This window comes from Quercus lobata, chromosome 8, assembly GCF_001633185.2.
Source record: "Quercus lobata isolate SW786 chromosome 8, ValleyOak3.0 Primary Assembly, whole genome shotgun sequence".
Taxonomy (NCBI): domain Eukaryota; kingdom Viridiplantae; phylum Streptophyta; class Magnoliopsida; order Fagales; family Fagaceae; genus Quercus; species Quercus lobata.
The window spans coordinates 46,734,690-46,748,190 of NC_044911.1; the positions used below are offsets into that span (position 1 = coordinate 46,734,690).

At 38.7% G+C, this 13,501-nt stretch overlaps 2 protein-coding genes across 2 annotated transcripts; both read left to right on the top strand.

Annotated features, from left to right (window-relative positions):
• The first annotated feature begins 4,596 nt into the window (after positions 1-4,596).
• LOC115956973 lies at positions 4,597-5,361 on the top strand. The gene has a single exon (XM_031075229.1). The coding sequence runs from the start codon at positions 4,597-4,599 to the stop codon at positions 5,359-5,361; it is 765 nt and encodes a 254-aa protein (XP_030931089.1).
• Positions 5,362-7,372: 2,011 nt separating this feature from the next.
• On the top strand, positions 7,373-12,568 carry LOC115958320 (probable protein S-acyltransferase 12). Its single transcript, XM_031076721.1, is given in 10 exon segments — positions 7,373-7,543; positions 7,545-7,568; positions 7,570-7,699; positions 7,788-8,049; positions 8,855-8,946; positions 9,853-9,979; positions 10,090-10,175; positions 10,715-10,780; positions 11,207-11,329; positions 12,357-12,568. Coding segments are annotated over 9 exon segments (924 nt in total). The 5' UTR covers positions 7,373-7,523; the 3' UTR covers positions 11,324-11,329; positions 12,357-12,568.
• The last annotated feature ends 933 nt before the right edge of the window (positions 12,569-13,501 follow it).

Below are 13,501 nucleotides of genomic sequence, written 5' to 3' on the forward strand. Positions count from 1 at the left end.
AGGACGACATGGACAGAGTGCTCTTCCTCTGTCTATGGTGTTTTGATAAATACTTACTGATCCTTCATAAACTGGAGAGCGGTGAGGTGGTGAAAAATATCAAGTTTGACAAATCCCCGTTTTGGGTCCAAATCCATGGACTACCTACTATGTGTCAAACGAAGACGGTGGGTTTGAGTATCGGAGCAACACTAGGCGGGGTGGAGAGAGTGGATGCAAATGAGAAAGGGTTCTGCCTTGGGAATTTTATACAAATAAGGGTACTCATGGACATCTCCATGCCGTTGTGCCGAGGTCGAAAGGTTCGACTGGGCAGGCATGGCCTGAAAAATATGAGAGGCTTCTGATTTTCTGCTATTTGTGTGGGAGGGTTGATCACGATGAACAGGATTGTTTGCAAGGACTTCTAAGCAAGGAAACACTAAGGCCAGAGGAGATGCAGTTCGGCCCATGGCTTCGTGCAATACAGGATAAACTCCAAAAACCTCTGATAATTACAGGGGCGAGAAATGAAGTCACTAGGATCAGGGAAGCTAAAACTGAGTCAAGGGAGCATAGATTGGTTAATATCGCGGAGCGCACACCGGTTTCCGATATTCTTAGAACTGACCACCCAGGTAAGACGGAGAGGAAGGTGGGGGCTAGGGCTGACGTGGGAAATGCTAATACCCCGTCAAGTCACATAAGTCAAAATCCCGAAAATCTCGTTGTTTTCAAATTTCGAACAGCAGTTGCGGGATATCGATGCTGCAATCTCAAGAGAAGCTCTTGATGTAAACACTGAACCAAGTAAGGAAGGAAACTTAGAGAAGGAGGAAATCTCATTGAATTAGAATGTTGACAGGTTGGAAACAAAAGAAGGGTCCCATGCAAATAGGCTTGTCACAAAAGCCCAATCCCAAACTTTAGCTCTTGGACCTTAGGGTCCAATTATGAAGATGGAACATCAGGTGACGTTTTAGCTTGTCTCAACTTGGTATTAATTTTAAAATGGGGCATATCTCTCCAAAACAGATAAAGCCCCACAAAACGAAGAAGACCACTAGAGGTGGCCAAAAGAAAAATAAAGAAAACAGAGGTTACGTTAGGAAGAACACTGACTCAGGTAAGGAATGCATGCAACTTCAGGGAGAGAGCAAAGGGGTTGAGATGTTGATGGAAGTTAATAAGGTTGAGGTGGGAATAAAAACGAGACTTCGGTCACCTTTGCATGAGTTGGGAAACTATGTTGATAATGGGAAGAAGGCAAGAATGGAGGGAGAGGTTAGGGAGTTTGGCAAGCTCTTAGCACACCACTTAGGATCGTGGAGGCTGTTAACCAGCCCCGCCGAGTGCAATAAGTGCCATTAGCTAGAACTGTAGAGGGCTTGGGAACCCTCTAACAGTTAAGGCCCTCCAAAAAGTGGTTTTGGAGAAAGATCCCACCTTAGTTTTCTTAATGAAAACTAAGCTTGATGTCCCTGAGATGAATGGAATAAAAAGGAAAATAGAAAGGCAGCAAGGTCTGGTGGTCCCCAGTGTTCAACGTGGGGTGGCTTGGCCCTTTTGTGGAAAAACTCAATGAAAGTGGATGTACTGATGTACTCTCCTAGGCATATCAATGCAATCGTTATTGAAGAACAGGGGATGAAAAAATGGCATTTTACCGGATTCTATGGGCATCCGAAGACTGGAAAAAGAGAGGATTCATGGAAACTTTTGAAGTGCTTAAGTCATAGAAGCAATCTGCCGTGGGTTTGCATGGGGGACTTCAATGAGATAATGTATGCTAGAGAGAAAGATGGGGGTGGGGTGAGACCTAAAGGTCAAATGAGGGGCTTCCGTGAGGCAATTAATAGATGCCATTTGAGGGACATGGGTTATGTGGGCTCGGATTATACATGGAGCAGAAGATTAGGAAGATGTGGCTGGATTCGTGAAAGATTGGACAAAGCTTTGGTGTCCACAGATTGGGTAATGGTGTTCTCATCGATGAAGCTTTTTCATGTGTCCAACTCAACCTCGGATCATAGCATTTTAGTGCTCAAGGATGCTAGGTCTCCCCGACAATAGCGACAACGATTAGAATTGTTTCGCTTTGAGTCCATGTGGCTCGAGGATGGGCAGTGTAAAAATGTGGTGGATATAGCATGGGAAAGAGTGCAAAACAGGATCTCGGGTTGGCCTTTAGAGGCATGTTTAGAGGAGTGCCAAAGGTCATTCGAATCATGGAATAAGCACTCCTTCGGCCATGTGGGAAAGCAAATAGCGGTCCTTCAAAATAAAATCCAGACTCTTGAATCCATGAATGGCATTGCTATGGACTTAGAATCAATCTATGCAATGAAAATGGAGCTAAATAGGTGGCTTGGCATCGAAGAGGAAATGTGGCATCAGAGAAGCCGAAATAGCTAGTTAAAGGCAGGAGACAAGAACACTACTTTCTTCCACACAAAAGCTTCGAATCGGTTTCAGTGGAACATTATTAGTAGGGTCCTTGATTCTAATAATGTTTGGTAGGAGGATGCGGATCAGATCGGTCAGACGTTTGTAGATTATTTTGAGTAACTTTTCTCTTCCTCACGGCCAAGGGTGGAGTCAGAGCTGATTGACGCAATGCATTCAAAAGTCACTGATCAAATGAATTCTATACTCACCCAAGATTTTCGGGCTGTGGAGGTGGAAAAAGCTCTAAAGCAAATGCATCCTTTAACGGCCCCCGACTCAGACGATATGCCCCTTTTATTTTATCACTATTTCTGGCCTATTGTTAAATCCATTATCATTCACACAACACTTTCTTTTCTAAATCATGATAGAGCTCCCCCAAAATTCCATGACACTCACATTGTACTTATTCCTAAAATAAAGAATCCGGAAAAAGTTACTGACTTTAGACCAATTTCTTTATGTAATGTGGCTTATAAAATTGCGTCTAAAGCGGTTGCAAATAGGATGAAAATGGTGTGCAGGATATTATTAGTGAGAATCAAAGTGCTTTTGTGGCGGAACGTCTCATCATAGACAATGTTTTGGTGGCTTATGAGTTGATGGACCATATCAATAAGAAAAAGAAGGGCAAATGTGGTGAAATGGCAGTAAAGTTGGACATGAGCAAGGCATATGATCGTGTCGAATGGGAGTGTTTGCAATAGATCATGAGGAAGCTAGGTTTTCATGAGAAATGGATTAGCATTGTGATGCGATGTGTGTCTTCGATGAAGTATGCTATACGGATCAATGGACAACCTTGCGGCCAAATCCAACCAACCCAAGGGCTTAGGTAAGGTGACCCATTATCGCCTTACCTCTTCATCATTTATAATGAGGGTTTGTCTGCCCTTCTCCACCGTGCTGCCCAAAGAAAAGCTATTAGAGGTGTGGCTACTTCAGCTAGAAAGCCTAGGATATCTCACCAATTTTTTGCTGACGATAGCTTGGTGTTTAGAAGAGCAACTGTAAGTGAAGCTACAAAAATCCAAAGGATTCTCAAAATCTATGAACTTTCCTCGGGTCAACAATTAAATTGCCCTAAAACTTCCCTATATTTCAGCCCAAACACTGATATGGGAACAAAGGAGAGAGTGAAATCCATGTTTGGTGCCCAGGTAATCAAGCCTCATGAATCCTATCTCGGTTCGTTGTCACTAGTGGGGAGGTCTAAGAATAATACTTTCGCTCAACTCAAGCAGAAGGCGGCAAACAAGGTCTCAGGTTGGAAGGAAAAATTACTTACACATGTTGGAAAGGAGATTCTAATTAAATAGTGGCCCAAGCCATGCCTACCTACTGATGAGTTGTTTTCTGCTTCCCAATAAATTATGCAGGGAGCTGACTAGAATGATCACACAATTCTGGTGGGGGCAGATGAAAAATGAGAAAAAACTGGCTTGGCTGATTTGGGACAAGATGTGCTTGCCGAAGGAAAAAGGAGGGCTGGGTTTCCGCGACTTAAAAAGTTTCAACCTGGCTCTTTTGTCTAAGCAGGGGTGGCGGCTGCAAACAAACTCCACTTCACTATTTAGCTAAGTATACAAAGTTAAATATTTCCCACGGTGCAGTTTTGTTGAGGCTGTTTTAGGTTCGAGGCCTTCGTATGCTTGGCAAAGCCTAGTGGTGGCTCAGGGGGTTGTTCGAAGAGGCATGAGGTGGCAAGTGGGGAATGGTACTAGAATCAATGTGTGGCATGATAAGTGGATTCCCAGGCCAAGTACGTATAAGGTGTTAACGCCAGTGAGGCCAAATGTGGAAAATGCTCTAGTTTGTGAACTTATAAACAGAGCATCTGGCGAATGGAACGTGGACAAGCTCAATAGCTGGTTTCAACTCGAGGAAAAGGAAGCAATTGTGAGCATACCTCTGAGCACAAATGACACTAATGATAGATTAGTATGGGTAGAAAATAGAAGTGGCAAATTCACTGTAAAAAGTGCATATGCATTGGCTTTGGAGGAGCAGCAACGCTTAGCCTTGGGGGATTGCTCAAACAATTTGGTCTGTAGAAAGATATGAAAGGCTATATGGCACCTAATGTTCCACAGAAAATTAAACACTTCGCATGGAAGGCAGGTTGTGGCATTCTTGCTACAAAAATGAACATGGCAAAATGAAATTGCAATGAGTGGAACTTGTGAGTTGTGCAAAAAGGAAAAGGAGACCATCTGCCATTTGTTTTGGTTCTATGATCACGCTAAAGGGGCTTGGACAACAAGTAAATTGGTTCTTCCCTTTAAGATCCCTCCGAGATGGAGTTTCTTGGATGTGGTGGAGAACCTACTGAGATGGGAAGATACCGGTCTTGGTTTGCTGGAGAAGGTCATCACAGTCTGTTGGGGTATTTGGAAGAATAGGAACGTGCTCCGTTTGGGTGGTAAAGGACAAGCAGGTCGCACCCTCTTGAGGGGTGCCATGCACTTGGTTGATGATTTCCTTGCAGCAAATGAATTAAAATCTAGAAATCGGGTTAAAGCTTTTCCCATAATGGTGTGGCAGCCACCAAGTCGTGGTCACTATAAAGTAAACACTGATGGTGCCGTCTTCTCAAACAGAAAACAAGCAGGTGCTGGTGTAATTATCAGGGATGATTCTGGGGAAGTGGTCGCAGAGCTGAGCAAGAAATGGAAATGTCCCCTGGGTGCTGTTAAAGCCGAAGCAAAAGCCTTGGAAACTGATGTTAATTTTGCCAGGGACGTGGGGGTTAGAGACATTGAGTTAGAGACTGATTCGCTAGAGATCTATAACGCAGTACAAGGGCTGGCCTCCTCGTTGTCTTCAGTGGCGAACGTGTTAGCTGGACTCATGAACCAAGCCTCGTCTTTTAGACAGTGGAAGTTTTCTCATACCAAAAGGCAGGGAAATGTCCCTGCTCATGTGTTGGCCTAACACGCTAAGGATGTTGAGGACTATATAGCCTAGCTAGAGGAATGTCCTAGCATCTTAGAGCACATGTGTGCTCAGGACAGACTTGTATTTGAACATTCTATTTGTTAATAAAAATCCAGTATTTCCTATCAAAAAAAGAAAAAGAAAAAAAAGAGAGAGAGAGTAACATGGGAGAAAGAAATAGGGAGGAGTTGGGATCTAACTGTTAGTTGCAATTTTTAAGAAATTGAGGTAGAATCCCTTTCTTTTGTATTTCTGTTTTTCCTTCCTTTCACAGTTACCAATGAAAGACATGAAGTTAGTTGACATTGCATGAGATATGGTATTCGAACAACTGAATTTTGTATTAAATTCTTCAAAATTCTCTAATTTTAGGATTGCCATTTCATCGCTTAAATCTCAAATGATATATTAAGCTCTTATGCCTGCACTAAATTTTTTTTTTTTTTTTTAATATGCTGCAATATTCATTCAAAAAAGAGGAACAATTGGGCAATTTAAAACTCTTGGTAAATTGTCTTTATTAAAACAGAAATACTCAAGGGATTTAAGACAGAGCTTTGTAGTTGCATGAGTGGCCGCATTACAATCTCTTTTAACTTAACGAAAACAACAAACTGGCTATTCAACATTCATATCCCTTACTAAAAGACTTATAATTCAACTGACACTTTTTAGTATTTAAAATTGAAATTTCTAAGCTTCAATTTCCCCTACCAATGTAATTATCACGTTAAAAAAAAAAAAAAAAATCCATTTCCCTTTTGTTTTAGCCAACCATAACCTGCCAATTCACACTTGAAAAAGCCGTTCTTAGAGCATTCCTATAAGTTTTTCTATAAAAAATGCCATTTTAACACACTAAAAGCATACTTTATTATTTTACCACATCATTTTACAATATCTCATTCATTAGATGTTTTATTCTTCAATTTTATACATTAAAATAATATTTCCAATACATTAAAATAATATATTAACTCTTCCCATCATCATCATCATCAACAACAACAACAACAACAACGGCACAACCACCACTGCCACAACAACACCGACAGTCACCACTGGCACAAACCAACATCCACCAACACTACCTTATTAAAAAAAAAAAAAAAACCACAACCACCAAAATCAACCCAACCACCAAACTCAACCCACAACCACTCGTTGCCGAATCCACCATTAAATCACAACCACCAAAACAAAAAAACAAAAACAAAAAAACAAAAACAAAAAAAAACAACCCACCACTGACCTACCGTATCCCACACACCCACCCACTATCACCGCCAACCCACCCACCCACCGCCGACCCATCCTTTGGAACCTATCCACAGGTCGAGTTAGCATCCTTCGGAACCCATTCGCCCATCACCAGCCGACTCACCCACCATTGAATCTGCCCATCACAACCCACCACCACTGATTTGCCCATCACTATCTTAACCCACCCACTGTCAAAACGGGTATCAAATCATTGCCAAAAAAAAAAAAAAACCACAGCAACAGAGATCGACATCAGGTTGAGGAGGTGGCGCGGTGAGGCTGAGAAGAAGAGAGAAAAGCAACAAGAGTGAGAAGAAAAAAAGAGTGATTGAAGTGGGTTGAAGAGGTTTGATGTCTAGGACTCCAAGGGAGAATGAGAGAGAAGAGAAAAGAATAAACTATAAAGTGATGAGAGAGGAGAGAGAAAAGAGAATAAAAAAAATATTAAACATTATACCATTTCTGTCAGTACTCATATTTGAGGGCATATTGTTCACTCATGTCAAATATTTTGGCATTTACAACACCTGATGAGAGTGATTTTTTGGGATACGGTGTGACAATGCCAAACACACTTGACAGTAACGCGCATTTGACACACTTGTTTGGATTGCGCTAGCGCGTTTACGTGTGACAATTGTACCAAACACACTTGCACATCGTAACGCAGCATTTGGGTGACTACAGTACTTCAATTCATCAGCTGTATGGACCCTTAATTATAGCAAAAGAGCAAATTAAAATAATCAAAAGAAATCATAACATAAGAAATTCCTATCCCCAATCCAAGAACAACTCTAAACCTGGCTCCGGATATCTGGAAACGCCTGTTCCCATCACAACCCCGAAGCAGGCGACAGATCTGGATAGCACGGCGTTCCAGTTCCAGTCCCGGAATGGACATAAACGCGTTCAAGTCTCAGAGTGTTGGGCTACTTCATGACTCCTCGTCGCCGCAATCGTCGCCGTCTCCTACTACGCCGTCGTCGTCCTCACCTGGGGCCCACTGTTGCTTCGCGGTGGCCTCCGCTCCCTCTTAGCCTCCGCCATCCTCTTCCTCTTCCATCTCCTGGTAATTTCCTCTCTCTTCTTCTTCTTCTTCTTCTTTTGAAAAACACCGAAAACAATCAAAGCTATATAATTTATCAAACACTTTGCAGCTTGCACTGTTATCGTGGTGTTACTTTAAGGCAGTGTTTAAGGACCCCGGTTCTGTCCCTGAAAATTGGAGACCTGCTGTGACAGAAGAGGAGAATTTGGAGGCTGGTGGTAGTAGTAGTTCCATCATGACATCGTCTGATCATGTCGCGCCTGATGCTTTAGTTCCCACGTGGTCTTCTGATGGACTCGAAAGAAAACAGGCTGGCTATTGTGCCCATTGCCAAAATGGCAAGCCCCCACGTTGCCATCATTGCTCCATTTGTAAGTCAATCTCCTTGTTACTTGTTATTTTAATTTGTTTCTTAAACAAATGATGTTAAGGATTGGTGTCTATATCCAAAAGATGTTATGCTTCTTAACATGGTCTTGGAGCCACTTCACATCATGGGCTAAATTTCTTTCAAATATTTGATATTGGGAAATGAATATTTCTGCTCTTTTTTCTATACCCTGTTAAAAAAGGAGGAGAGGAAGAGAGGTTTCTTGTTTCAGACTAAAGCAGTAGTTTGCCTCTCTGTTCCTTTTGTGTTGTAAAATATTGCCTTCATCTACTTATTGGATGTACCAAAGGCCAATGCTTGAGAACTAAAAATCTTTTCTTTTTCTTTCTTGTGTTTCCAAGGCCGAAGGGTTTGTCACCATAGATACTACATAGTATTTGTTTTTGTTTCTTTTATTTATTTATTTTTTTTGTAGAAGTTGCCATGTGACATGGTTCTTAGTGAAACAAGAAGCATGTTATAGAGTGAAACTTATTCAAATTATCAAGTAATGATACTTATTAATTGTTTCCATTTTTAAAATGCCTTTCAACATTCTTTTTGATCTGTACATATGCTCTTATCGCCTGTACGTCATGTCTGAAAGAATCAACTGTTGTAATATTAATTTACTTTTTGATGCTACCTAAAAAAAAAAAAAAAAAAAAAACTTTTGGATGCCCTTCACCCCTTTAGAATGTTGCTGCAGTCCTTTGTTTGCATACAGTTTACAGTAATTGCCAGAATCACACATGATGATATTATAGCATACAGATTTTGTAATTCTTTCTGTTATGCATGTGTAGGCCAAAGATGTATTCTGAAGATGGATCACCATTGTGTTTGGGTTGTTAATTGTGTTGGAGCACACAATTATAAGTTTTTTCTTCTTTTCCTGGTAAAGTTCCACCCCCCTGGCGCTTCCTTTCTTTTAAGAACTATGTATTGATAGCTTTATGAGTTACTTCCAGTTCCACAGTAATAAATATGCCTGATATTTATCTTTGATTTGGAGGCTGGCAAAATCCACATGACCAAGAGAACTGGGTTTTAACACCCAGTACATGATTTTGAATAAGCAGGATAAGCCTCAAATAGTTCTCTTCAGCATTGTGTCTAGAAGTTTGGGTATTTTTGGTAGCATTTTAAAGTAAATGATTAGAATGACTTCCAATTCTGTAGCCTACCTGAAATGACTTCTTTGAAGGTTAAGAATAATAGAATATGCCTATGAGACAGGGGTCTTATGGCCCAAGAAGAATGACTCCTCATTATTATTTTAATATATTTTGTAACTTAGAAAGGGGGGATAAAGGGAGTAATTGGAACTCGGTAGATATTTTAGTAACCTATTTGAGATGTTTAATTTGAGGGCTTGAAAGTGAATTCAACCCCAGAATTTTCCCATTTCCTGACCCGAACTTTTTGAATTTTTGAAATCATGACATCAGTTAGGAATATACTATGTGGTAATAGACATTTTAAGTTTATCAGAAGAATATACTATGTGGTAATAGACATTTTAACCATGACATCAGTTAGGAATATTCTGCTAAATATATTATTTTTATTTAGATAACTAAAAATGCATAAATGAAGTCTCTTCTCAATTTAATGACTTGTACTTTGGACCTTCATAAGGTCTGATTACAAAGGACATCAGTAAACTTGACTGAATTATGGTGGTTCTGAATTTTTAGATGAAAAAGGAGAGGGGTGGCGGGAGAGTGGTGGTAGGATGACTAGTTTCTTTTCCTTTTCTTCCTGGCTTACTTTTCCCCCCTCTTATATTTTCCATTGATAGGTTTATACATTCCTGGAGACGACAATGGATACCTTGGTTTTGCTGCCTAATTTTATCCAATTCTTTAGTGAAGCTATGAACCATTCTAGCTCTCCTGGCAATCTTGCAATAATTTTTTTGGCTTTTGGTAAGTGTTTTGCCTGAATTGATCATTTCTTTTTCCTTTTCCATTTCCATGTTTAGTTTCTGCTTTCTCATTGTTACCATGTTCCTTACAGATTGTATACCTTGATGCAGTTCTAAATTTAGCCTTTGCCCTGAGTCTTCTGTGTTTTATAATCATGCATGCGTCTCTTGTGTCAAGCAATACCACGTCAGTAGAGGTAATAAACACACTAGCTTTTTTCTGGATTTTGATTCTGTAAATTTGTTCATGGCTTCTTGCCCTCTGTTGCTTAGATTTGTTTCTGACATTTTGCTGTGACCTGCAATTAATCTGTTCTTGGGGATGTACGAGAAACTCTGTCAGCTATTTTAAGTTATGATAGCCTAGAAATGAGTAATTATTGCATAAGAGAAATACTAGAGGCAACAAATTTCACAACCTCTTTCACTATTCAATGAGGTGGCAAGTTGTGATTGGTGGGCATAAGCATCACCACTATCCTTACTTTTTCACCCACCAACCAAAGTTTAGCAATTTAACATGTTGTGAAAAGTGCATGAATTATGTTGTGTAACTGGATATATTGTTGCATAATGCATGGGCTATCATATCCTCAATGACATTCAATATACAAATAATCTCATTTTCATTATTTCAAAATTTTCTCACCCCTTATGGAAACAAGTGCTGCCTGATTTTTGATGGTTGAAGCCTCAATTAAATATCGTATTTAATCATCTGAAAACAATGTTTCAGGTTTACGAGAAGAAAAAAACAATCAGGTGGAGGTATGACTTGGGCAGGAAGAAGAATTTTGAGCAGGTGAGAGCCGGTGGACATGCTATCTGGAATTTCTCCTATTACTTTGTATTTTCACAAAATTTGAGGAAGAATTGACTTCTGAAAGATGATTTTAGAAAGAGAGAGAGAGAGAGAGAGAAGGCAAGATTATAATCCTGTTTAGAGGGACATCATTCAAAGGATATGATAATCACTGTGAATTTTTTTATTTTATTTTAATATATGTCCTACCAAAAAGAAATATAAGTCATTTAATATCTTGACTTGCAGCCTTGGATGGCTTTTTATTGGTCTTCTGCCAAGAAATCACTTTAAAGTCTTTGTCCAAGCAAATTTTAACTATCAATAATAATATTAAGTGGCTTGTGGATCCGATCAATTCTTCATTTTTGACCCTGTGTTGGTCTCATTTTATTGTGGTGTGATCTTTTTTGTTTCATCTTGAAGGTTTTTGGCACGAAGAAGGTGTTATGGTTATTACCTTTGTTTTCAAAAGAGGATTTAGAAAACATACCTGCACTTCAGGGTCTTGAATTCCCAACTCGTTCAGATGTTGAGGCTTGAGGCATGGTGAGCTTATTATATTTCATGCTGGCAGTGTAGCTTTGTGTATATAACTTTATGATGTTTGTAATGTTGGCTGTGAAAATCTGCGTTGATGTGTTACATTTAATTAGTTTTATGATCTTGATCAGGATGAATATAAAATTTTGAGCCTAGTGGATATTAATTGTGAGGGCTTATCTTGACAGGGTTTGAATTTTTTGGATTTGCTAATATAGACTGCACCCAATATTTACCCACAATTATGTATTAGATATTACTTAATAAACATGAGTTTAGAAAATGAACTTGTATGTACCATTAATCAATTACTAAGTGCCATTGTCTAGTTTTCTTCCATCATTTATGTTTTATGGTTTGTTTTTATATTTAACATGGACAACTAAATTATGCATCAAGAGTGGAAACGCGTTGCTATCCGCATCTGCGTTTCCTTGGGTGGGTCCCGTGCACTGTTCATAGGACCCACAAGTACCTCTTTCTGCAAATATAACTTCCCACGGCATTATTCACGCATTTAAAAATTATTTTACTACAGTGTTTTTAGCAATAAGTGGTATTCAAATAGATTCCAAATTGAATCTTTCTGCTTTTGATTAAGGGAATCTGGTCATTTAATTCTATAGTGAATCTTCCTTAACAGGTCTAAGCTTAATAGAATACTACAGCTGGTATCGTATGAATCTATTTTTCTTCTTAAAGACTTTCCTTGATTCACCCTGTGTGTTGAATTCCAAGCTGTGACAGACTGCCATAAACCTGTTCCTGCATTTGATGCCTATATTAGGCAGTTTCATGCTATATCTACTTCCAGTCTTCCACGACACATTATTGATGGATTTTAATTGAATTAGGTGGGTTGAAAGTTATCTCTTTGGACCTAAGGGTGTTTTTCTTTCGATGCAATAGAATTTTGCCCTATAGTGTCCACTTCATGATGATTGCTCTTTATCATAGGCTAAGGCACTAATTGTTTGTTTGTTTGTTTGTTTTTTTTTTTTTTTTTTTTTTTTTTTTTTTTTTTTTTTTGTAGGTGAGGTTTGAACAGGATCTCTTATGCATTCAAACAAGTCCATTGGCAGCCTAAACTGTAACTTTGGTGTAACTATAATTCAAATGGTTGATTGGTCATTGCGACTTATGGGGGTTTGCCTTTTGTGTAAATGAATTCTACCCCTTTATTTGTTTTGGTGAAAATGTTTTATGTGATTAACGGAAATCAAGTTCAACAGAGCAAAAAACGTTTTCAGAAAAGTTAACTACTTATATTTATATATATATCCTAATAGTAATTTCAAGTACATGTGATTTGATCTCAAGTCTTTCATTTGACAACAGTAAATTTTACTAATTGAGATAATTAGAATTCACTCAACCCATTCAAGTGCAATAAATTAAACAGATAGATTTAGATTCTTCTTTAATAATTGTAATAAACTCATGCAAGGCATGAGTTAGTTAATAAACACATCTAAACTAGAAGATATAACTAATATTATCGAAATTGCTTATCAAAAATAGGCAATAAAAAAATGGCATATATCTGTGATGGAAGAATAATGTTCAGTTCTCATAGTAACATTATGAAAGCAGATGTGACTAAATTTTATCAAAACTAAAAATAGATTTGCAAAGGACTAAGAGAAATTCTTTGAGAGAGTTTTTGGGAAAGAATCATTAAGTAATTGCTGATTCTTTTTTTTCAGTCAGTACATTCTACCCTTTAAAAGCCTCAAGTTTATGATTTTCTAAGCATAAATTTGACTTAAAGAAAGTCTTCGATTCATTTTCACTCCAAAATTGATGAAGAAATGAGAAGAGCACTAAGAACATGAAGAATACGAGATATGTTATCAAAAAGGTGTTGCCTGAACTCCGTTGATCTAAGGAGGTGTTGCCCATTTAAACCGAGCATTGATTCGAATTAAGGAGTCAACCGATCCCAAAATGCTGCTCAAATTTCCAAGCTTGAAGGAACAATGTGTTGCACAATGATAAAAAGCCTTAAGAACATTCACGACAACTTTTAAATCCAACATCACATGCAAGTATGAATCTCTAATCGAGTAGTAGTGTAGGCTCTAAAGCTTTAGATATGGGATATGCAATAATTTTTGTATTCAATAATATGGGATGAATACTATAAACATGCTCTTTGTATGTTTGCATTTGATGACA